This window comes from Maylandia zebra, linkage group LG17 (genome assembly GCF_041146795.1).
Source record: "Maylandia zebra isolate NMK-2024a linkage group LG17, Mzebra_GT3a, whole genome shotgun sequence".
In the NCBI taxonomy this organism is placed as follows: Eukaryota; Metazoa; Chordata; class Actinopteri; order Cichliformes; family Cichlidae; genus Maylandia; species Maylandia zebra.
This window is the reverse complement of record NC_135183.1, coordinates 8676684-8701244: the sequence shown is the minus strand read 5'-3', so window position 1 is coordinate 8701244 and position 24561 is coordinate 8676684. Positions and strand designations below refer to the sequence as shown.

Here is a 24561-nt window from a genome sequence, read left to right as displayed (position 1 = left end):
ACACATACCCACCGCACAGATTTCTCTTTGTAGAATAACGATGTTGGACTTTGTTTCAGTGTTGATCTCCTTAGAGCCCCTGGAGCCACCCTGGTACCACGCGTTTGCTCTCAAACATACACTCTGGTCTTACAAAATCTGCCTGAATCGACGCAGCTCCTTAGTCCAGGTTGTTAGCGGTCAGTACCAGCTTACCCTGCAGTTGATCTGGATGTGCTGAATTCCAGCTGGATTATAAAACAGCTCACAGTGTTGAGGGCATCTGAAACACACACATGTATCCATACAGAGGTCACATTATGCTTTATTGACCTATATACACCTGCTGACCTACGGCATCATTACCTGAAACAAACAGGTAAATTGTATCAAACGCTTTAAAGCCATGACTGCCTACTCTATAGCGTGGAAACCTTTAATACACATTTTGCATCCACCGATCACACAAACACTGCTGTTGTTGTCCGATGACAAAACGAGTTTACTTGTTCACAGATTTGAATATGTTTTCACCTCTTTTAGACTTTCAACTTTCAACTTTTTTCTCATTATGGGAAGACTGGAATTTCCACTCCCCTGATATACTAAAAATCTACACCACCGTGCAGTTTTAACCAATAAATAAAATAATTCGAGCAGCACCTTACATACCAACTAATACCAAAATAGATGTGGTAGGAAACTCAAAAAGTCCATTCTCAGCTAAGGCTGGTGCTTTGCAGTCCTGAAGGTTTTTAGAAAGCGATCTGGATTCCCACTAAAACTTCCCACTTCCCACTAAAACTAAATATTATAGACTATCCCAGATTATGGATCTGCTCTTATGATTAAGTCACTGTGAGGGAAAGTGGCTCCTTGCTGTGTAAGTATAAGAGTGCTCTAAAAGACCCTGCTATCTAAGAGGCTGTGGGAAACACACACACACGCACACACACATTTGTGGGTTTCTTCGTTATATTTGTGCCAGAGTTCTATTGGGTCACCCTCCAGCTTCCTGTGAGTGTGTACTTCCTCATACGTGTGTCATGGCAGAACCTTCTCAGCAAAGGAAGGAAAATCTAACACACTAGCCTAGCAGTTACACACAAGCACACACACACACAAACACCAGGGTCTTGTCACTTATTTTCGTTTCCTGCCTCCCCAGCTGCTCGGACCCTTCCCTCCCCTCTTTCACTCGGTCTCTGCCTTCCTCAGCCCATTCGAGCTCTCTCCTCTCCACCCTGTGGTTGTGAGCGTGGATTTTCTGGGGGGTGAGCGATGTGTTGTTCGGTGGGTTTTGCCAGGTCTCTGGGCCTGGCTCTGTTGCCTCTGGCCCTTTGCTGTATTGTGGCAAACCTGCTACTGCTGTTTCCCATGGGAGAAATCACCTACATTAAGCAGGACCGCCTGGCCAGCTACATCTGGTACTTTGGTGGCCTAGGAGGTGGGGGGCTGTTGGTGAGTACAAAAAAAAAAAAACCCTCTTTGATCATCTTCTGTCATTTTTAATTTGTAACATTATAGTTTAGGGTTTAAGTCTGATTGGATCATCAGATATCTGGAGGTTTAAATCTGTTTTTAACTTCCGGTCATGATGGTGACTGTGCTCAAAGATTCATTTATTTTATACTTTGTATTACATGGAGAATTGCCAATCAATAATAGAAAAATTAGCTGGTTATTTGTCTATATTTTTTGTATGTACGACATTTTGAGGTTTGAGGCTTTAGACAACACCCTGTCCAAATGCTCCAAAATAATTGATCGTAATAGCGTTTGTTTTTTCATTTTTTGCTGTTTGAACGGTTGGCAGCTGTAGTGGAGAAGAAGAAGAAACTAGAAGCTTGTGCGTCTGAAGGTTTATTTGTGTTCCATTTGATGAGCTGTTACTGAAAACGTGACATCACATGGTATAAAGTTCAATGTCCTTTTACTAAAAGTTCAGCTTGGATGCTATATAATAAGCATTTTTTTTCATACTCTGGAAAATTTAAAATATGTGGCAGCAATGTGATTTGGGACAGATGCCAGTGGTGTATCTATCTCCTTTAGATGAGGTGAAAGGGTGAAATTCAGTGATTCTCAGTGTAGTGAGATTTCCTTTTCATTTGTAGCCAGCCATTGTTTATCATGAGTCATTTTCACTGCCGTGTGTAAGAAGCATTCTCTCACCCCGTGACCATGTGACTCTGAAACACTACCCAGTTAGCAGATGAAATCCTTTAAAAGCATGATTACAATTGCTGGATGCTTATGTCACCTTCCTGCCTCCCTCATTCAGCAGTAAATGCAGCAGGTGCTGGCACATGTAGTCAATGGCAGTGCCACTGTGTGTAAGAAAGCCTCGCTTTTGTTGATAAGTTGATACTAGTCAGAACTCATTTATGCTTTCAACTTGCTTTTAACTTCTACTAAATTAGTTCAGTTGTAGTTGAGAGGATTTTGGTTGAGTTTTGATTTTACGTCAAAAGTTTGTTAAATTCTGGTCGTTTTCCCATCAGCACCTTTCAGACAGAGTGTTTGCAGTTGCTCAGTGAGAACAATGGAGTTTTGTGTGCATCCACAGTTAATCCGTCTGCTCTGCATGCCGCTGATCTGATGGGTTTATGCTCGGACTGAGCAGAACGGAGCTGTTCTTTTAATTTGGTTTTGTGGAGGAACAGAGGAGAGACTGTAATCCCCCCCAGACAAGACCGAGTGTGTTAATCAGCAGAACACGTGCACATTTTGAGTAAAAAAAATATGCTCAGAGTGTCTGTGAAAGTGCTCAGGGTTTGTACAAGTTGTAGCATCAAGACTTTGTGAAGAACAACACGATAAAGACTGGATGTTGTGCATTCCACTATCGCCCTTGCCTATGTTTCTGGTTTTTCAGTTTGGTCTTAATTGAAATGTTCAAGCTTTCAAAAACAGGCACCACTTATGGCAGGTTTTGAACCTTTTTTTTAAAGAAAAATTCTGAGTGTGATGAGTCTGTACGGCGGCATTGATAGCTGTTGGTATGAAGGCCTGCATAGGATAAAGGAAAGAAGCCTGAAAACCATACTGACTTACACGGTATATTCTCACTTTCCTGCTCTTTCTCTGTAATATGTCACGTCTTTAACTGCTAAAAGGTACTCAGTGTAATTACTTTTAAACAAGCCTGATAAAATACTTATAAAGGGCAGTCTGACTAAAATCCATCTTGGGCCTCTTTGTCTGAGAAAGGAATGATTTTTAGTCTGAGTTTGTGTCAGTCTTTCCCTCTCTGGGCTTTATCTTTCTCTGTGGAAATGACCAAATGCTGAGAGTCAAAGAGCAAACTGAACCAATCAGGGCATAATCTATTTTTGCGTTACTCCCTTCCTCTCCCTTGCTCTTCTGGCTTCCTTTTTCCTTCTCTTCCTTTCTCACTGTGCACCTCCCGCCGCTGCTTGTCGTCAGCCTCCCCTGCTGCCTCTGTTATAGGATGGGGCTTTAAGAGGGATGTCCAGGATGTGGAACAACACTCTGATCCCTCTCTTTGTTTCTGTTCATACGTTAATGTGTTAAACCAAGGGAACCGCCTTTCCTCTTTTACGATGTAGTAGGAGAGCAAAAGATACCGACACAGGGAAGAGGAGGACAGAAAATAAGGGATGAAGAAGATAAAAAGTCAATTCCTGAAACAAACAAATGTTGGATTGCCTTTAGTTCTTGAGTTGTACACACAAGTACACTATGTGGCAGCTGCCGCAATTCACACTGCACTTTAAATGGCCTGTGCTCATGTTTGCCCATCTCAAATTACTGGTACCATTGGGACGCAGAAGGGTCTGTCATAAAGTTATGTTTAATGTGCACTATTAATTAACTCCAGCTATAGCAAACGGTTTCTCTCTGTTAGGGCAATGAAGAGAAAGCAGGCTTATTTCATGTGGAGGTTGGCCATTTTGTTTTGGACCAAAGTCAAACAATGTATGATATGTATCATTAAAATCACTTTGAATTTGGATCTCAGGGAGAATAGTCACATTTTTCACCACCTACATGAAGCCAAGAATAGCTCTAAGACTAAGTCCCATTAAAAAACTAACAGCTGAATGAACATTACAGCTTCACGCTGATTGTGTTGAATATATGTGATTCGTTGTTAGGTGACATTTGTACAGTATTTAGTGCGGCAACATGACATTTGAGGATAGAGTGTGCCACATGTTGGCTAGATTGCAAAGCTCTTTGAGAAAACGTTGTGGTATATGCTGTATGAATGAAACACAGGATTTGACTTGTAAGCGGTGATCAACAGTAGGTGGCAGTAGAGATGCTGGTATAGAGCACTGAATTACTCTGGCAGCTCCTAGTAACCAAATGCAAAGATTGCTGCTATTGGGTGTTATTAAAACAAATAACAAATACTTTCTGTACTTTTAGATGCTGGTTCCAGCGGTTGCCTTCACCACGCTGGGGAAATGTAGTTGCTGCTGGAATGAGAGTTTAATGGTAAGAGACGTGTTAAGCTGTAAATAATGCTTAAAAATCTACAAAGGAGACGCTGTGCTGCACAGAAAATTGGGTTCACAACATGCAGGCCGTTATTTCCAAACTGCCGGCTGCCATTTTCATTTTCTAAATCTAAATGTTTTCCTTTTTTTTCTCACTACTTGCTTGATTACAAGGGTAAAGTTTTTAAGCTGCCCAACACTGTGTCCTTATGAACTGAATGCTAATTCTAAGCCAGCTATGATAACTCAACAAGGCCCCCATTGTTAGGTAACACTCAACAAAGTAAGCTTGGCTCACACCCTTCAGGCCACGGGCACAGCTGCAGATACACGTGTGTGTGTGTGTGTGTGTGTGTGTGTGTGTGTGTGTGTGTGTGTGTGTGTGTGTGTGTGTGTGTGGCAGCTGCCTCTGTATCTCATTTATGAAATGCATAAGTGAAGCAGCTTTTCATTCAGGCAGAAATAAAGCTGCACAAAAACACGAAAGCACGTGTTTAAAAATCCCTTTGTGTGCTGCTGTTCCTCTGTAGATGTGTGGGTCAGTGTTGGCAGCTGTGGTCGGTCTGGTGGGGTCTGCCTACTGTTTCATCGTATCAGGGTATGCACTCCTGCAGGGCCCCCAATGCTTCACCTCGTATGGATGGTCGTACCCCTTTGCAGACCAAAAGGGCAGGTAAGGATACATCCTAGCGCTTTGTGTATGAAGATGTAGATGTCTGCATAGGTGCGTGTTTTGTGCGGCGTTGTGTAACAATCGTTTCGTTATCAGTTAATGTTGTCTATGAAATGTCATAAAGTAAGTATTCAGGTAAGATTTTGAAATGACTTGTGCAGTCTTTCGTGCTTTTCACTTTCGTATTCAGTTTATTATTTCAGCTCTCTTACGTCTTCTGAAAGATTATCAGTATTTTGAATACAAAGGAAATTTTTTAATATAAATACCTGTATAAAAACAAAACAAACAGAAAACCAACTGTATTTTTTACTGAGCTTTCTAGTACAGATGAAAAAGTTGTAACTCTAACTTATATTGCTGCAACACTGGGTAATAAAAGAACGATTATTAAAAGCACGCTTTTACACAGAAACTGTGAAAAGAGATTATATCACATGCATTATTATTTACGCATTATTACTGTGTATTATATCAGGTAATTAAAATACAGAAGATCAGTCACCTTCAGTTGTGGGTCTCTGCCTTCACGTTTTTCTCCATTAACTGAAAAGCATGCTGGGATGAGATCAGTTAACTTGACCGTTGAAGAATATCCCGTTTGGTTACCTTGAGAAAATTTGCACTGTGCATTTGTGCTGTTCGATTAGTTTTGAAGCATTTAGCTGAAGCTGAGCAGAGAGTATAGCCATTTACTGGTATAGTCTGGCATTTTTGCTCCATAACCAGCAGTTTGTACATGTCTGTAAACCCTATATTTCTATATATTAAGGTCTTGACTATAGGCTTGGTTAGATGTTGCAAAGTTGATGTTTTTCTGGAGTATAAATAATGTTGTCAATAATTGTATCATACACTTTAGTTATTGTCTGTGGCCTTTCAGGCTGAAATGATTTGTGCATTCATTTATTCTAAAAAAGCACCAGATTGTTGATTTGACCACTCTTAAAGCTTTTGCTCTGTCTCTGATAGTTTATTATGATTCTTCAGTCTACAAGTGACCTCCCTCACTTGCACTGTCCTCCCTTAAGGCCTCATCTTTAAAATTAGAGTAGGAAAGCTTTTAATTTAACACTTTGAATCAACTCATCACATTTTGTCTGCTTCATTTATCAGTTCGCTTCAGTTTTATTTATGTAGCACCAAATCACAACAATAGTCTCCTTAAAGTGCTTAACCCTTTCATCCATAATGGACAGCTATTCAGAGGCAGTTTTCTTGTATTTGTGTCAGTGTTGATGGTTTACTTGCACATAAAAAACCCCACATTGGACACTGATATGTCACTCCATACTATAGCCTGCTGCTCACTGGTCGTTTAAATTTCAGTCAGAACATGGTATATTGTGTTTAGGTGAAAACTAGAATTAAATTAAAGGATTTTAAGTGTTGCTTATAGTGCGGAAAATATGGCACCTAAGAAAAATTTGCAACAGTAGGAAGGAAAAAGTCAGGCAGAACCAGGCTCAGGGAGGGGCAGCCATCTGCCGTGACCAGGTCGGGGTGATTTCTGCATTTGAGTCTTTGCTGCCTTTCTGGAGAGAATGTAGCACAACAGCACTTGCTCTAATTTTCTGGATCAGTTATGCCAGGGGTGTCAAACTCAAATACACAGTGGGCCAAAATTCAAAACTGGAACAAAGTCGTGGGCTAACATTAATATTTATTGAAAAAAAAAATCTTTCTCCAGATATAAGAATGAATCTTTTCTTATGGACTCAAATAAGTTTTGCTGGAAAACTGAATATGGAACAAGCAAAGCTTAATACTAAACAATATATATATAGTAGCTGTATAATACCAGTAGGCCAGCTCTAATAGTAATTTGGTATGGCTTCGCGGGCCAAATGTAATTAAGCTGCGGGCCAGAGTTTGACACCTATGAGTTATGCCTTCACCAGTTTGTGACTTGCTCTTTGATAATCACACTTACTCTCTGTCCCAGGTATCTTCTGCAGCCAGAAACGTGGACACGGTGCCTTCAGCCGATTAACATCATAGAGTGGAACATCACTCTGCTGTGTGTCTTACTGGGCCTGGCAGTGCTGGAGTTCATCATCTGTCTCCTACAGCTGGGAAATGGCCTAGTCAACGCTGTCTGCCGGCCCTGCTGCTACAAGCAGGAGTACAGTCTTAATGCTTAGATTCATCTGCACAGACATACCACAGATGCATATAGATACAACCATATCGTACATGTACATTACAGTAATGGACACAAGCACAAAAGGAAGTCTCCACACATAACTTCACTGCAACATGTGTGCGTGTGTGTGTTTGATTACAGCACCACATCTCCAGTCAGCCAGGTTAGATTTGTAATCAGTTTATTTTCAAGTTCAGTCAAAGTCACCAGTGGTGCCGGGATATGTGTCTGCAACAATGTAGCTCTGTATGACTTTTTTTATTCCATAAGTAGGACATTGTAACTTACTTTAAAAGCAGGCATAGCAAGCCAACATGTACAGATAGTAAGAGAGGATGGGAGTATTAGGTTTACTGAAGTAAAGTCTGTCAAACGTGGTGCACAGGCTTGCTCAGTTTCTTCACTGTTGTTTTATGTTGTATGCTACACAGCTGTGTTAACATTTTTAAGGCCTGAAGAGAACTACGTTAATAACAGAGCAATCAGTATCAAATCAACTGCCTGATATTGTTTGATAATGTGAACATTACCTTCTTTTGGGTATTTCCTTTCCCTGGTTAATGGTGTTTTTGCAAGAAACAGTGCGTGTTGCCATGATTATAGTCTTTGAATGTGCCGTCTTGGCTAAAATGAAGCACAGTGATGTGCCCTTTATGTCTAATTTTATTTTTGTGGTCCCAGGACTTGCAGTGTGTTGGATCACACATGCAACACAAGCCGGTTTTCTTTTTGTGCATGTGTGTGTGTGTGTGCGTGTATGTTTTTACATCTATTTTAATTTTCAGTATACTTTGTTGTAAATTGTTGTCTTAATGTTTCTCAGATGCTAGTCCAGTGTTAACAAACATTATATATATATATATATATATATATATATATATATATATATATATATATATATATATATATATATATATATATATATATATATATATATATATATATGTATACACACACACACACACACATATATTTTAGTGGCATATTTTTATAATGTATGGTTTGTTTGTGCTGCCTTGAATAAAAACGAACAATTTCTGTTTTATATGTATGCATCCAGAGTTTTTTTATTATTTAAAAACAAAACAAAAAATCAAACTGTTGCTTCTGTAGAGGGGAAATATCCCAGACGCAAATGCAATCATGTCCTTTGAGGTCAAAATGTGGATTTTTTTGTGTGCAGCTCCTGTGGTGTGTTGTAATCAATACTAGTGAGTACTGAGTACTAGAGTTTCCAGAGTTGACTGATACTGATATTTATCAGATTGAGTAATTGTTGCCTTTAACCCTGAGAGCCATGCAAATTGGTGCTCATTTTTTTTTAGCAGTGTCCCCTCCCTAAACTGTGTGCACAGCGACCGTTTTCTCCTTGTTCTGAGAACCTTTACACAAAGATAAATTAGGAATAGTATTAATTAATTATCATAAACTGACTTTTAGCAAAGTAAACGCACAAGTAATGAACCCAAACACAGAGACATCTTTATTGGCTCAGTGAAATGAATCTGGTTGTGACACAAGGTCGTTTTCAACATTTAACCCCTTGCATTTAAAATCAAACATTTACTCAAAAGTCCACTTTTACGTAATTGGCTAAATATAACGTCACTGGACTTTTTTGCTGAACAGAAAAAAAACTCCGATTTGACACAGATAAGAATCTTTGGATTCTTAAACGAACGATGTTGATTTTTAAAAACTTTATTTTGAGCTGTAGTGAAAATCTACAAGGGAGTAAATGATGAAGGTTAAGACTAATCTCTTGGTGTTTGGATTTACGAGAACAAAACTGTTTGTGTTCTTATGCAAGTCTCGCCTGCTGATCGAACACCTGGCAGTCTGATGGTCAGTGACCCCTCGGTCCTGCTTGGCTGACCTCAGCCTGCGAGTCATCTGACGCAGTATAAAGACACAGAGCTTTAAACGTCGCTGAGACACACTGGTTGACAAACATCCAAGACTTTTAATTCTCTGCGCCGTGGGTCTTTATCTTCAAGTTCTGCGAGAGTATTAATAATAATTCAAATAAAACCAAGAGTCATCATTATCATTATCACCACTGTCAGCTTTTATTTTGGACAAAAATGCTGAGGCTGGATTTAAGGGCTGTTTTGCTGTTGTTTTGTGTGGTAACATGTGTTTCCGGGATGAGACGAGAGTACTTTCTAAAGATAGAAGAGGTGTCGTGGAACTATGCTCCAACTGGGATGAACATCATCCAAAACCGCTCAATCCAGGACGATGAGTAAGTGCGCACGATACATTTTCCATTTTATCACAGAGTCATAAATCAATATGAAATAAAGAATCAAAATGGGTACAATTAACCCCCCCCCCCCCCCCCCCCAACACGACATGTTAATATTTGCTTCAACAGCAATTGACAAACAGGAATGATCACATATGGTCAGCAGATACTAATATAAGAACACAGTTATAGCCTACTGAACGCATTGCACTGCATATGACAATATATAAGTTAATATGAAGACACTGTGATGAAAAAATGGCAACTATATATTTATAAATGTACTTCTTGGATAATTTGGTATCCTGGTGTTGCTCATGCTGAATCACTGTCATGGGTTATTGGTTCTTTACGTGTACCATCACAGTGTTGGTACACGTGCTTCATCTTGTAGTCACAGGACCAGACTTATCAGCATAAAATCAGTTTTTGGTGATAAAAAACTACTTATTATTTATTATAGAGGTGGAGCGTGAACTTTGCCCGGTGCTTTTTTTTTCTTTATTTAATATTTAAACGAATCATGCAAAATTGATTCATTAAGTGTTATTCATTTGGAGCGAGAGGAAGGCTTGGAGCTGTTAGAGCAGTGTGAAAATTTTTAATCTGTCCCGTAACCCTTTCTTATTCCCAGAATCTCAGTTGTGCTCCTCTATGAAAACCTACTGGGCTTGTTACGAAATGATGAGAATCGAGCTGATCTGAACTTCACACGTATACAAAAGAGTTGTGTATACGTTGTTTTACTGTTAGCCAAGTTACTTTTTATAGTGAGCTGATAAGTTTGAAGTCTGACATTTTTACCCAATAAAACGTCTCTGCATGTCTTTCCTCGACAGTCACTCTGTATTTTTTTCTGTCTTTCTTTACTTCTCTATGTCACCGCTGTTATATCACATATTGAAATGTCTGTCGGGGAATGTATGAGTGTGTTGGATTAAATGGTAAATGGCCTGCATTTGTATAGCGCTTTTCTAGTCCATAGGACCCCAAAGATTAATGTCTACATCTTGCAATAGCCTACATAGCAGGCTTTTCATATGCATCTCTACGCACAGCCTCACACAGCGCGCGTAACGGTGTTACTCAACACGTTGTCACCCCGACGCGTTGGTACGTTATGCTGTGGGAGTGAGAACGGTCTCGTTACTCGATGCGCACAGTCACGCAGTTGAGCACTTACTAACAGTATCATCATTAGCACTCAATTGTGTTTTATGTTCTTCTACACATCATATATCTTATTACAGATTTCGGTGTATTTGGGAAGTGTTCGCCAAAGTGCAGCCTTTCTCTTGGATAAATCGCGCTCCAGTCTCATATATTTTATTTTATTCATATATATCAAAGCATAAGCATATATCAAACATATAGATTCTTTTCCAGCTTCCCCTCTCTTATCTCATTTGCGGTGCTATTTCAGGAAGAAAGATCCTGCGCATTTTTGCCATTGGGACCTTAACCTTTTAGTAAATCTGACCCATGATGTCATTTGCGGAAAAAAGAGTGTTAGAGACACTCAGTCTCTCTAGAAGCTTTACGTGTTTTAACTTACATAAGGACACATACACAAAACCACTCTCATGCATCTCTGCCTGAACCCCTCAACAGAGAAGCCTCCGTCTTTTTAAAGAGCGGTCCGCAGCGTATCGGCTCAACCTACAAGAAGGCTGTTTATAAGCAGTACAGCGACGCCACCTACAGGACAGAGTTGACAAAAGCAGAATGGCTGGGTTACCTCGGACCTCTGTTGATGGCTGAGGAGGGCGATACACTGATTGTCCACCTGAAGAACACAGCGTCCAGACCTTACAGCGCCCACCCACATGGTCTGAACTATACTAAAGGCAACGAGGGTGAGAAATGCACAAACGGACGTACTACTAGAGTGGAGTGGAAAGGTTAACACATGCGTGTGACTGTGACTGTGTTTGTGGGTTCACTCCTCAGGAGCACTCTACCCAGATGGCACGGGTCCAGAGCTGAAGCGAGATGATTCGGTACCTCCTGGTCAAACAGTGACCTATGAGTGGACCCTCGCAGAATCCCACAGCCCAACATCACATGACAGCAACTGCATGACCAGATTCTACCATTCCCACGTCAGCCCGCCAAAAGACATCAACTCAGGGCTGATAGGGCCCCTCATCGTCTGTAAGAGAGGTACATTTACTCCACTAAATTTACTTAAGTACAACTTTAATATATTTTATTTATAGTCCAGTGTCTTTCAGAGCCAAACATTCTACCTTTTACTCTTGTTAACATTATGTAACTATGTTTACATTATAGATTCATAATAGAACACAGTAGACAGTTTTTAAAAACGTGTTTATTTTTATATTTATATCTATTTTTCATCCCCCTTTTCTTTTGTATTGTAAAGCACTGCCTGTCTTTCTAAATGTCCTCTCCTCTGCAGGAACTCTGGACTTACATGGCGATAGTTCAGCAGACTACCAGTATGCTCTGCTGTTCATGGTGTCAGATGAGAACTTCAGCTGGTACCTGGATGAAAACATCAGGACATACATCACAAATCCTGCCAGAAACCTGAAGGAGGACGAAGACTTCATTGAGAGCAACAAGATGCATGGTGAGAGGAAGCATCAGAATCAGAAAGACTTTATTTATCCCAATTAACATATCATGCTAACAATTAGCATATCACCAGCATGCACACTTACAAGCTTGCATTTGCATCCCTGCACCATTTTACCCTCGCTATGTATTACAGGTATTAATGGTTTGCTGTATGGTAATCTTCGTGGACTGAGCATGTGCCAAGGCAACAAGATCCAGTGGCATTTGTTTGCATTAGGCAATGAGGTAATCTATGTTATATTATCACATCTCTATTCTTAATATTACTGTTACAGAGAATATTTTCAAAATATTCAACTGAGCATTTAATCTAAACATTTAGTTCAATTTATAATGTTTACAAACATTTAGAAGAACAGGTTGGTTCTTTTAGGGGGTTCCAAAGTGGATCATTTGCCTCTATCTCACCCTGTTCCCTGCTCACACTGACCCTCCTCTTTCACTTTATACATGAATCTTCTCTGTTGTCTTCCTCTTTCTCTCCTGCCTTTCCTTCCTCTGCACATGTCCATAATATCTCCATCTCGTCTCTTGAACTTTGCCTCCAAACAGCTTAACCTGAGCTGTCCTTCTGATGAACTCATTTCTAATACGGTCCATTCTGGCCACTCCCCACAAAAATCTCAACGCCTCCAGCTTGGCCTCCTGTCTTTTCATTAGTGCCACAGTCTCCAAACCATCCATCACAGCAGGTTTCACTACTATCTTGGAAACCTTCCCTTTCACTCTTGCTGCTATCCTTCTGTCACAAATCACCCTGGCACTCATCTCCAAGCACACTCCACCCTGTCTACACTCGCTTCTTCACCTTTCTTGTGTGCTGTCTGTTGTTTTGGATGGTTGGCTCCAGGAATTTAATTAAACTTGTCCATCTTCCCTCCCTCTACTCCTTGCATGTTCACCTTTCCACCAGCCTCACTCTCATTAACACACATGTTTCTGCTGACATTCCTCTTCTCTCCACCTCTCCAGGCTCTCTTCCACCTACTTTCAACTCTCAGGAGACAGTCTTTCAAAGACAGAAGGGGCTGTGGGCATTATCCTAATTGTTGCTAACTAAACCATGAGACACCTGCAAATACAGTCAGTCTCACAGCTTGTGCTTTCAAAGGTTCAGCTTTTTTAAGGATTTAAGTTTGCCTTGCTGAGACTGTTGCAGAAGTTTTCTACTGATAGTCTTTAATCAGATAAGGTTCAAGTTTAATAAAAATGTGAGCATGTGTTACTTTCTGTGGTACAGATTGCTTTCATTATTATTATTGCTAGTTTCAGAATTGCAAAAAGGATTTCTAGTACATTCACCTCCTTGTGTAACATTATTGAAATATTATTTATCTACAGGTGGACATGCATTCAGTCCATTTCCATGGTCAGATCCTGACCACTATGAACCATCATACAGACACAATCAGTCTTTTTCCTGCTTTGAGCACCACAGCGGAAATGGTAGCTGACAACCCAGGACACTGGCTGCTGGCATGTAGTGTCAATGACCATCTGATGGGTGAGATTATGAATTACAATTCAGGGAAGGATACATTTCTGCACACCGATTAATAATGTATTCAACATTGTTTTTTTGTGCTTTTGTCCAGCTGGAATGCAGGCTTTGTTTGAGATAAAGAAGTGCTTCCCCAATGTCCACAAGCCCCGGCCTTATGGAGAGCAGCGACAGTACTTCATTGCCGCTGAAGAAGAAGTTTGGGACTATGCTCCTACAGTGCCTACAGATGGGTTAGTTACTGTACAAACTGACAGGAATGTAGAGGACTGCTGGTCTGCAGAGATCTTTCTTAATTTGAACTTTGCTTTTGTGTGAGCAGTGCGGCAGAAACGTTTGTAACCCGAGGTCGAAACCGCATTGGAAGCCGCTATAAGAAGGTTCGCTATGTGGAGTACACTGACAACACCTTCATGACAAAGATGCTCCGCAGCCCAGAGGACCAGCACCTTGGAATTCTGGGTAATTCAAGCTTGCGTGGTTTTGGAAAGTTTGATGTTGCTAAAATCTGAAAACAACAACAACAAAAAAAAACAAACCCAAAACCCAGAAACGAAACCCACCCACACACACACACACACAGACACACACACACACACACACACACGCACGCACGCACGAACGAACGCACGCACGCACGCACGCACGCGCACACACACACACACACACACACACACACACACACACACACACACACACACACACACACACACACACACAACAGAGCTTCTCTGGAACAAGTAATGAAATCATTTTTTGATTTTAATAAAGTGAGACAATAATTAGAGCAGCCAAGTGCCAATGTTAAAAATAAAAACACAAAACAATCCAGTTGTTTCTTAATTAGTAATTACCGTGGCTCGGTGCTGTCATTGATCAGTAAGTTACGGCCTCGCTTTATTTAATCAGTTTGACAGTTCGCTCTAAGCAAAGATTACATCAAATTTCAGAGTTCATTCATACTGTAGCGTTCCCATATGTTCTCAAGAACCAGACGTTTTGATCTCAGTTTGTCCGTTTATTCGGTAACACAGGCAACTTCGGGGAGAGTGCTCTCGTACAACACCTCACTTCTGCCCCGCACAGTCACACAACAACATGGACCCCCCCTCCCCTTCCTGCACACATTAACTCCCTTTTTTCCTGCAGCACAACCAAACATGTATCTTAAAGAAATAACAACAGTGTCAACCTGTCACTGTAAAATAACATTTAACCATCGTTACAATACCTTTCGAGCTATTGCGTTTGCAGACAGAATGACACAAGCGCACAAACGCTAACAAAACCACAACTGCCTCAGTTAATTACAGGTTCTTTGAATGAATTGCTTGCCAGAAATAGAGTTATTGCAATTCAAAAGCACAGCAGAGTTGTGGAACATTTCCAAAAACTGCCTTAACTCATATTTGAACAAACTCATTTGGTTTAGTGTCTTAAACCATGTTGATAATCCCTCTAATTTTATGAGCTGTTATTATTAAAAACTATATTGCACCCTTACAGCATCTTATGCACGTTGCACGTTAATGTTTCCAGGTCCTGTGTTGAAGGCTGAAGAGAAAGACACTATCAGGGTGGTGTTCAAGAACAAAGCCAGTCGGCCTTACACAATACAACCTCATGGAGTACAGTACAGCGTGGAACAGGATGGCACACTGTATCACAATGAGTTGGAAGGTTAATGCATGTACATTCATAAGTAATGCTATCAGTGTTAATATCTGTTTCATCCATCTGAACTCCTCTTCTTTTCCTCTCTTCAGAGTCTTATACAGATAAGAAACTGCAGGAGCTGAAGAGGCTGCCAAGTAAGTGGAAGTCTGCAGTTGGAGTACCATTTAGCATTTTGTTGATGCTGTTATTATTGCTAATGAGAATTCGCCATTTCTCTGTGGAAATGCGTGAGTAGGGGTGGTGACTCCTCCCCCTGCTGCTCTGGTCAGACCTGGGATGGTGCACATCTATGAGTGGATGGTGCCTGTAGGTGCTGGACCCGTAGAAGGGGAGGCTGACTGTCTGACCTATCTGTACTACTCTGCTGTGGACCCTGTTAAAGACACCAGCTCTGGACTGGTGGGGCCACTTCTCATTTGTCGACCTAAATCGCTGAAGAAGGGAGTACAGGTGAGAGGAAAGACAAAAAAAACCCAGCAAGTCAACATATTGTGTGGTTCAGGTTACAGAGCAAGTTACATCCTCCTGAATTTGGTATTATAAAGGTAGATATATTTGGAATAAAATGATTCACACCAGGCTGTGCAGTGGACATATAAATGTTTTTTAAACTCAAATAGAATTATCAGTAAATTACACAGAAAATATTGATGACACAGGACTCGTTCTGCTGGCCTGAAACACGTGTCTTGTGTTAGACTGAAAAAATGTTGCAGTTTCTTATAACAAAAAGAATGAATCTTCCTGACATCCTGATATTCCTGACAGTGGCATCCAAAGAGGCGGATCGTCTTAAAATCAATAAAATGTGCTTTTGGCTTTAGTCATCGACTATCCACGGCTCCTGTCTCCAGCCTGGAAAATCTCTTCCTAACCTGAGTGTTCAGTCCCACTCTAACATCACAGAAAAGAAAAAAAAACAATGTTTTGTGGCCTTACTGGATTAATGAAGCAAAATCTGACACATCACCTCTTCACCTCTCTCTCTTTTCATGCAGAAAAACTATAATAAAGAGTTTCACCTCATGGCCACTGTATTTGATGAGAACCTGAGCTGGTATCTTGATGACAACATTAGGACTTTCACTACTGCTCCCAACACTGTCAACAAGGAGGACGAGGGCTTCATCGAGAGCAACAAAATGCATGGTGGGTACAGTGTGAAGTTTCATTTTAGTCACCATGTAATAGTTAAATTGGGGACAGCTATTATTATCAACTAATGTCCCTTTACTGGCTCAGCAATTCACCATAACGTACCTAATCTCTGTGTGTAATATTTCTGTGAATTTCTTTTTAGCCATCAATGGGTTCGTGTATAACAATCTCCCAGGGCTGACCATGTGTAAGGGCGATAAAGTATCATGGCACCTGTCAGGACTGGGGTCAGAGACAGACATCATCAGTCTCTACTTCCAGGGCAACCGTTTCATCTATGAGCAGAACAGACGGGACACCATCAGCGTATTCCCTCACATCTCACACACTGTCACCATGGAGCCGGACAGCATGGGTATGGAGCTTTGAACCCTTATTTATGTTGTTCTGTTTAGTTACACTTTAGGTGTGGCCCATGCATACAAAAAAGTAAAAGCCCAAAGTTCAAGTTCAAATGAAATATAGAGGAAGATGGGTTGAATTGATTTATTGGCAGCTACAGCAGCTGCCAATAGGAAACTTACATTAATCATTTGAAAATGATTGACACTACTCTCTCTTTTATTTTAAACAGAATGGCATCACAACAAAACAGATTAAACTTAATTAAAAATGTCCGACTATCTGCTGGTCTGACCTAGCAGACACATGGATTTACCTAGATGGGTGATGTCAAAGATGCACCCTGTGGGCCAGAACTGGTCTAATCAAAGGTCCACTGGATACTTTTTGAAATAAATAAATAAAATATAAATAAAACTGAATTGAATTGAAGTTGCCATGACAGCGGTGTTAAGAACCATTGAAGTGGACATGAAACACTAAATGTATTAAGGTCAATTTATCCCATGAGTGCCATGTCTGTGAAGCTGGGTTTAATAAATAAGTGCTTGAAGTTACAGTTTCTAGAGCATGTGTAGCGCCGTTTTGTCCGAGTAAAGAATGTGACATCACTGGGTTGGTCTAGTTGGCTGTTGCTATCAGTCTTACATTAATTTATTAGCTAACTACAGCAGCGACAGAACTGATAATTCAGTGGAAAACAAGACTAAAACTAAAAATCAGTCGAATGACCTTCATGCAATTTAACCCCCAGTTCTACTGAGGTTCTGTCTTTTCCCAAGCAAATGCAAACAGTTTACAACATATCATATTACTATGTGTGCATCATGCCATGAATAGAAGTAGGTTTCCTACCGAAGCATGATTAGGAATCTTAACATCCATCAGCATGAGTCACTCTGATACATAAGCCTGAATCATTGCTGAATTTACATTTACAGCCTTCTTACTCAAAGACATTACCCTGAGGAAATGTGCTTAAGTCAGGGAGCTATGCTGGTGCATTTCTTTGATTTGTGACAGATTAGCATACACATATCCATTGATGGCTGCACACAAACATGCACACATTGATTTGTGACAGTAGGTTGCAGTTCTTAGTAGACTGACTCAGGGCACAAAAGCTAAAAGGTACTGTTGAAATGTTACATATTTTTAAGGCATCACAGACTGTTCATCATTTGTTTTGTTGGATAGTTCAGTAAATGGGAATGATTTCAGTAAACATGAAATACAATTACCCTTACTATGACCTTGGCCATTAAATCTTCAAGAAGTGTTGAGTGAGAAGACTTGAGAGCTAATTCCAAAAAAAGGACAAGTGTCATGATTTGGTGCATTGCAGACTGAGCTAGGAAGGTAAAAGAAAGTGTTAAGAAACAACAACATTTGGACAAAACAACAAAACCAGAGAATTTAGTCAAAAGAGCACATTTGTAAATCCAACAGTCACATTGTGTGTTACCGTATCTGCGTGTGTGTATGTGTTTTAGGTCAGTTTGAGGTGGTGTCTGCTACAGTGAACCATTACCGTAATGGGATGAGGGCCAACTACACGGTAGAGAAGTGCAGCATACTTCATCGTCAGAGTGAGATGATGTTACATTCAAAAACCTACTACATCGCTGCCATGGAAATAGACTGGGACTACGCTCCAAACCGCACCTGGGAGGTGGAGATGTTCCGCGGCATGGAGAGGTATCAGCTGTAGGGCACGAGCCTGAGAGCTGCCGTGGAAACAAATACAGTATACCAGCAGCACATATATGTAACTCTTGTGCGTCTACCTTTATACAGTATACATTATGTGTTTATTTTATGAAGCTTATGAAACATCACAGAAAACAATAACAAATTTAGTAAAGTTTAGGGAAAAAAGTGTCCCATTGTTACATGAGAATGCTCATTACTCTAAACATGCAGACTCTGAGTATCTTAATGCCTTTTATGGTAATAAACTGCTTTTGGACATTACAATAGGAACACAAAAATAACAGTGACCAACCAAACAGATGTCAGTATTATATTATAAAGTTTATTCTGTATATAGCAGAGCACTATACTATTTTTAGGATATGAAACTGTCGTAGATTGTGGTAGGAGCGCTGAGAAAGAATTAAATAGTAATGCTGGCAAATCGAGTTTTCTTTGGTTGCCTCTTATATAACAGTGAAAACTTGTTATAGTGGAACTGCAGCTGTTTTAGTAAATCAAAATGTGTTGGTGACTCTCTCGCTGCAGTCCTGCCCCCGTCTTTCTGGACAAGCAGGGTGGATTCATAGGCTCTCGTTACAAGAAGGTCGTCTACCGACAGTTCACCAGTGACAAGTTTACCAAACAGGTCGAAAGAACCGCTGACATGGAGCATCTCGGCATTATGGGTGAGTATATTGAAGAGACCACTGACACATACTGTACAAATTCATATTTTTCCATAAAGTTTTTGAAGCTCTGACGAGAATATATTGTTGGTGCAGTAAAAGCCACTGATTGTGCTACATATTGTAAATAACACATGATTAATCGTGTAACGTCTTAAGCTCCAGTTGGTACTTAAAACATTTGCCTTCTCTTTAGGTCCAATGATTCACGCTAATGTTGGAGACAAAGTTAAGGTGGTTTTCAAGAACATGGCAACCAGACCTTATTCCATTCATGCACACGGAGTCAAAACAGAAAACCCCAGCGTCCACCAAACCCAACCAGGTACAGAAATGCCTAGAAATAATAGAAGCGGATGGAACAAAGGGACACAATCAATAAACAATTTCAGTCACTGTGGAACTTTTTTATGACTTCAGCAGAATAAATGTGTTTTTTTGAGAACATAGAAAGGGCATACAGTATTCCCTCTCTAATGGATCATGCCATGTTCTTAATGTATAAATGGTGTCCAAAACATTGAAAACTACAATGTGTTTCTCAGGTGAAATTCACACCTACTACTGGTATGTCAACAAGAACACTGGACCAACAACAGAGCAAGAGGAGTGCTCTGTGTCAGCGTACTACTCTACTGTTGATGTTGCAAAGGTACGATGATGTAGGCAAGATCCAACACAGCACAGGCAACAACAAGTACTCACAGACTTACATGTTGTCCCCCTGCCCCTCCAGGACCTTTACAGCGGACTGATTGGTCCATTAGTCGTCTGCCGCCGTAGTTGGGGCAGGTGAGTATCTACATGTTCTGCTTGATGTACAGCACAGCACACATTCTGTTTATGCAGTACCACATAATAAAGTATGATAAAATATTTGCGTCTTCCAGGACTTTAGGACTGAAGAAGGAAGTGGAAGAGTTTGCACTGCTTTTCCTGGTTTTTGACGAGAATGAGAGTTGGTAAGTAGCAGATAGATTCCCTTTGAAACCTCTGCTTCCTCTATTCAGCAGGCAATACATGCTAAAATGACACAAATTTGAAGTAAAAGGATCCAACCCAATTTCTTAATTCCAATTCAAAATTACATAATCCTCCTTAAATTCACATGCTTGCAAACTCACGGAGGGTAAATCAGATGGAATGGGTGCAGCTGAGTTATGAGAGACAGGTGACATCAATCAGGAGAAGACACTTGAAAGTAAAACACAAAGCAAGGTAACTACAAAAGCAGAGTGGGACATGAACACCATAACTGAAACACGTGAAGACTGACACATGAATCAACAGAACAAAGGTTAATACAGCCATTTTTTTTTTTTTTGCCTTAGCTGGCTCGACAAAACCTAAAATTCCAGTAAGAGATAACAAGTATTATGATGGTGGTCATCAGCTTACCCTGTTAAGCAGTGATTTCCGCTTCAGGCTCTGTATGCACTCTGCGCATTTAAAGGGGCGTTTCACAAGCCACGTGACTTCTCAAAGGAGTCCCCTCCTGATAACTAGAGATGTTATCAGGTGATAAAATGCTGATAACATTACAATAAATTACAAATTTATGGAGATTGATTGTGCAGAAAAAACATCGCTCTTTAAAGAAAAAAAAAAACTTTACCCTGCACAGAGCTGTAAAATAAACATTTAAATTCAAGTTAACTATTTTATCACCGATTGAGCCTCTGTTTGTTTGTTAATAAGTAATCATAAGAAGTATATCAGTATGATAAGTAATTATTAGTTAATTATTATTAATTATTATTAGTTTCTTTTTTATGAAACAGAAAACTCTGACTTTAAACTCAACACAGCTCACTAAGCCATTAATCTCACTTTGTAGGACAGTCCTCAGGAGGACAGTGACTACTACTGCAAATTCATGAACCAAACCCCCAAAAACAAAAAGAATGAAACCCATTCCTAGAAAATCACAAGGTGATGGGGCGACCGTAGTTTATGTGGTTGGGAAGCTCATCTGTAACCGGAAGGTTGCCGGTTCAAACCCCCAGCTCTCTCTGTCCTGGTCGTTGTGTCCTTGAGCAAGACACTGTACCTTACCGCCTACTGGTGTTGGCCAGAGGGGCCGATGGCGCGATATGGCAGCCTCACATCTATCAGTCTGCCCCAGGGCAGCTGTGGCTACAACTGTGGTTTGCCTGCACCAGTGTGTGAATGTGAGAGTGAATGAATAGTGGCATTGTAAAGCGCTTTGGGTGCCCATATAAATGCAATCCATTATTAAAGAAAAAACAGAGCCTCATTCACAAAAGAGGAAATAAAAACATCGATCCAACACTAAATACGCAAACAGAATTCTAAAACAGAAGCAGAGATCCACTCTGAGGACCAGGACAGCAGGATATGATGTTTAGCTGAATTTTCCTGCAGCGCCGCCTGAAACAGGAAGGGCTGTATATTTATGACTGCTGCTTAAACTACAGGTATCTGGATGAAAACATCAGAGCGCAGATCAGGAACCCTCGCCCAAACTTAAAGGATGATGAAGACTTTATAGAGAGCAACAAAATGCACGGTGAGACAAGCAGACACGTACAAAAGGATTTTTGAACGTTTTTGTTTTTTCATCTACACATAAAAATATATATTTTTTCTTTACAATGTGTGCATGTTTGTGTGCAGCCATCAATGGATATGTGTATGCTAACCTGAATGGTCTGAACATGGAGGTGGGCGATAAGGTGTACTGGTACCTAATGGGAATGGGCAATGAAGTGGACATACACACAGCACACTGGCATGGCCATAGTGTGGAATATAAGGTATATAGAAATGATTCAAAAATACCCTCTCACACAATCACACAGTATATAAACGCAGTTCACAAATGCTCTTTTCTCTGCAGCTGGGTGGAGGTGCTCACCGTGCTGATGTGTATGAGCTGTTTCCAGCCACCTTTCAGGTGAGATTTCAAAGGAATGGCTTCTTTTAAGAGCTGAGTCTTTCCTCTTTGACGTTAAGGTCTGGTGTGTTTCACTTTAACACTAGCATGAAGGTGGATGACTTTAATTGCATGTGGTCAACCATCCAAAGGAAGAGAGAAGAGAGGTTATGAAGAGAGTGCAAGCAGGGAGGAGTGGGCGGAGATGAGTGAAAGTTAGAGAGACACGGCTGAAATGCACTAAATATACACATAAGGTAACAAGGAAATGGCACACAGGATGGAGACACAGCTGAACCTAATTAGACAAGGCAACGGGGAAGCAAAACCAGATATGTGAAACATGGAAACACAAGACCTACACAATAAAACAGGAAACTGGGGAACATGACACAGGAGTGAAGAATAGGCAGACGAGAGACATGTTGGACCGGGGAAACATGGATAAACCACAAGGAGGAGAAACAAGACACAACACACATAAGCACAAACACAGAATGGGGGCAAAGACATGAGGGGAGCCTAAATGTACAACGGTAAACATGGTGGTAATCCTGAGGTTATTCTAAGAATAATAAACCATCACACAACAAGTCATAAAAACACAAGAGACACAAAAAGCTGGGTCAAAAGCACCCAGAACCATGACAACCACCTTAAAACACAAATTCTAAGCAATTTATCCAACAGAATTAGGAAATTGAACTCTAATTGTTCTGCTATTGAGTCATGTGATTTTCTATCTACTTTCTTTTCAGACAGTAAAGATGCGTCCTCAGTATCCTGGTACCTGGCTGCTCCACTGTCACGTCACAGACCACATTAAAGCTGGCATGGAAGCCATGTACACTGTTACTGAAAAACGTAAGGAACCAGTCTGAGCAGAAAAATTCAGGCAAATAAAAACGAGGATGCTGTGTTGGTGATAACTTGTTTGTTTGTCTTTGACAGCAAAGAAGAGTGGAATCTTTGGCTGAAGGAAAAGTGAGAGACGAGTAAAAGGACGATGTCAGTGCCTCAGTTTACTAAATGCCTCCGTTAATGATGCATAGCAGAAACTTAACATGGAATCAAGCATTACCAACAGTTATTGTATAATAAAATGTCTTTTTTATAATCATTTTTGCTCAGTAACTTTTCTAAAGACTGCCAGACTGTAGTGAAAAAATAATTAAAAAATAAATTTAAAATCAAAGTTACTGTGTTTGGGTCTCAGTATCAGTACCAGGGGACACTGTGGCCTTACAGTTCACATTTATGGAGCCATCAGTCACAGTTGTCAAGATTGTCTGTTTGTGTGTGTGTGTGTGTAGTCTTTCCTTTTTAAGTATATGATTTGGTAATTGTGTTTGACAAAAAAAATATCTGATTTGATGAGATTATCATCTGCTGCGACCGGTTGGGGTGAGAGAAGGAAGACAGGATAAAGACATGCTGTGGAAGAGAGACAGAGGTTAATAACAGATATGATTCAATGCAGAGAGGTCTATTAACACATAGTGAGTGAGAAAGGTGACTGGAAAGGAAAAACTCAATGCATCATGGGAATCCCCCGGCAGCCTATGTCTATTGCAGCATAACTAAGGGAGGATTCAGGGTCACCTGGTCCAGCCCTAACTATATGCTTTAGCAAAAAGGAAAGTTTTAAGCCTAATCTTAAAAGTAGAGATAGTGTCTGTCTCCCGAATCCAAACTGGAAGCTGGTTCCACAGAAGAGGGGCCTGAAAACTGAAGGCTCTGCCTCCCATTCTACTTTTAAATACTCTAGGAACAACAAGTAGGCTTGCAGAGCGAGAGCGAAGTGCTCTAATAGGGTGATATGGTACTACAAAGTCATTAAGATAAGATGGGGCCTGATTATTTAAGACCTTGTATGTGAGGAGCAGGATTTTGAATTCAATTCTGGATTTAACAGGAAGCCAATGAAGGGAAGCCAAAACAGGAGAAATATGCTCTCTCTTTCTAGTCCCTGTCAGAACTCTTGCTGCAGCATTTTGGATTAGCTGAAGGCTTTTCAGCGAGTTTTTTGGACATCCTGATAATAATGAATTTAAGTAGTCCAGCCTGGAAGTAATAAATGCATGAACTAGTTTTTCAGTGTCACTCTGAGACAGGATATTTCTAATTTTAGAGATGTTGCGCAAATGGAAGAACGCAGTCTTACATATTTGTTTAATATGTGCGTTGAAGGACATGCATGTCCTGGTCAAAAATGACTCCAAGGTTTCTCACAGCGTTACTGGAGGCCAAGGTAATGCCATCCAGAGTAAGAATCTGGTTAGATACCATATTTCTAAGCTTTTCAGGGCCGAGTACAATAACCTCAGTTTTATCTGAATTAAGAAGCAGAAAGTTAGCGGCCATCCAGATCTTTATGTCTTTAAGACATTCCTGCAGTTTAACTAATTGGTGTGTGTTATCTGGCTTCACAGACAGATAGAGCTGGGTGTCATCTGCATAGCAGTGAAAATTTATGCTATGTCTTCT

The 24561-nt window shown here is 40.4% G+C and overlaps 2 protein-coding genes across 2 annotated transcripts; both read left to right on the top strand.

The window, feature by feature from the left end:
- The first annotated feature begins 1097 nt into the window (after window positions 1-1097).
- Window positions 1098-8153, top strand: tm4sf18 (transmembrane 4 L six family member 18). Its single transcript, XM_004562098.6, has 4 exons — window positions 1098-1440; window positions 4378-4446; window positions 4979-5121; window positions 7067-8153. Exons 1-4 carry the CDS (start codon window positions 1261-1263, stop codon window positions 7263-7265), a joined length of 591 nt encoding a protein of 196 aa, XP_004562155.1. The 5' UTR covers window positions 1098-1260; the 3' UTR covers window positions 7266-8153.
- A 1037-nt stretch (window positions 8154-9190) lies between these two features.
- Window positions 9191-23269, top strand: cp (ceruloplasmin). Its single transcript, XM_004562099.3, has 24 exons — window positions 9191-9512; window positions 11127-11371; window positions 11466-11678; window positions 11938-12111; window positions 12253-12344; window positions 13461-13623; window positions 13715-13853; window positions 13943-14082; window positions 15160-15300; window positions 15387-15431; window positions 15533-15747; window positions 16296-16446; window positions 16598-16810; window positions 18291-18495; window positions 19039-19178; window positions 19375-19503; window positions 19724-19830; window positions 19915-19970; window positions 20069-20140; window positions 21617-21708; window positions 21816-21955; window positions 22039-22095; window positions 22833-22938; window positions 23026-23269. The coding sequence occupies exons 1-24, from the start codon at window positions 9352-9354 to the stop codon at window positions 23049-23051; spliced, it is 3222 nt and encodes a 1073-aa protein (XP_004562156.1). The 5' UTR covers window positions 9191-9351; the 3' UTR covers window positions 23052-23269.
- The last annotated feature ends 1292 nt before the right edge of the window (window positions 23270-24561 follow it).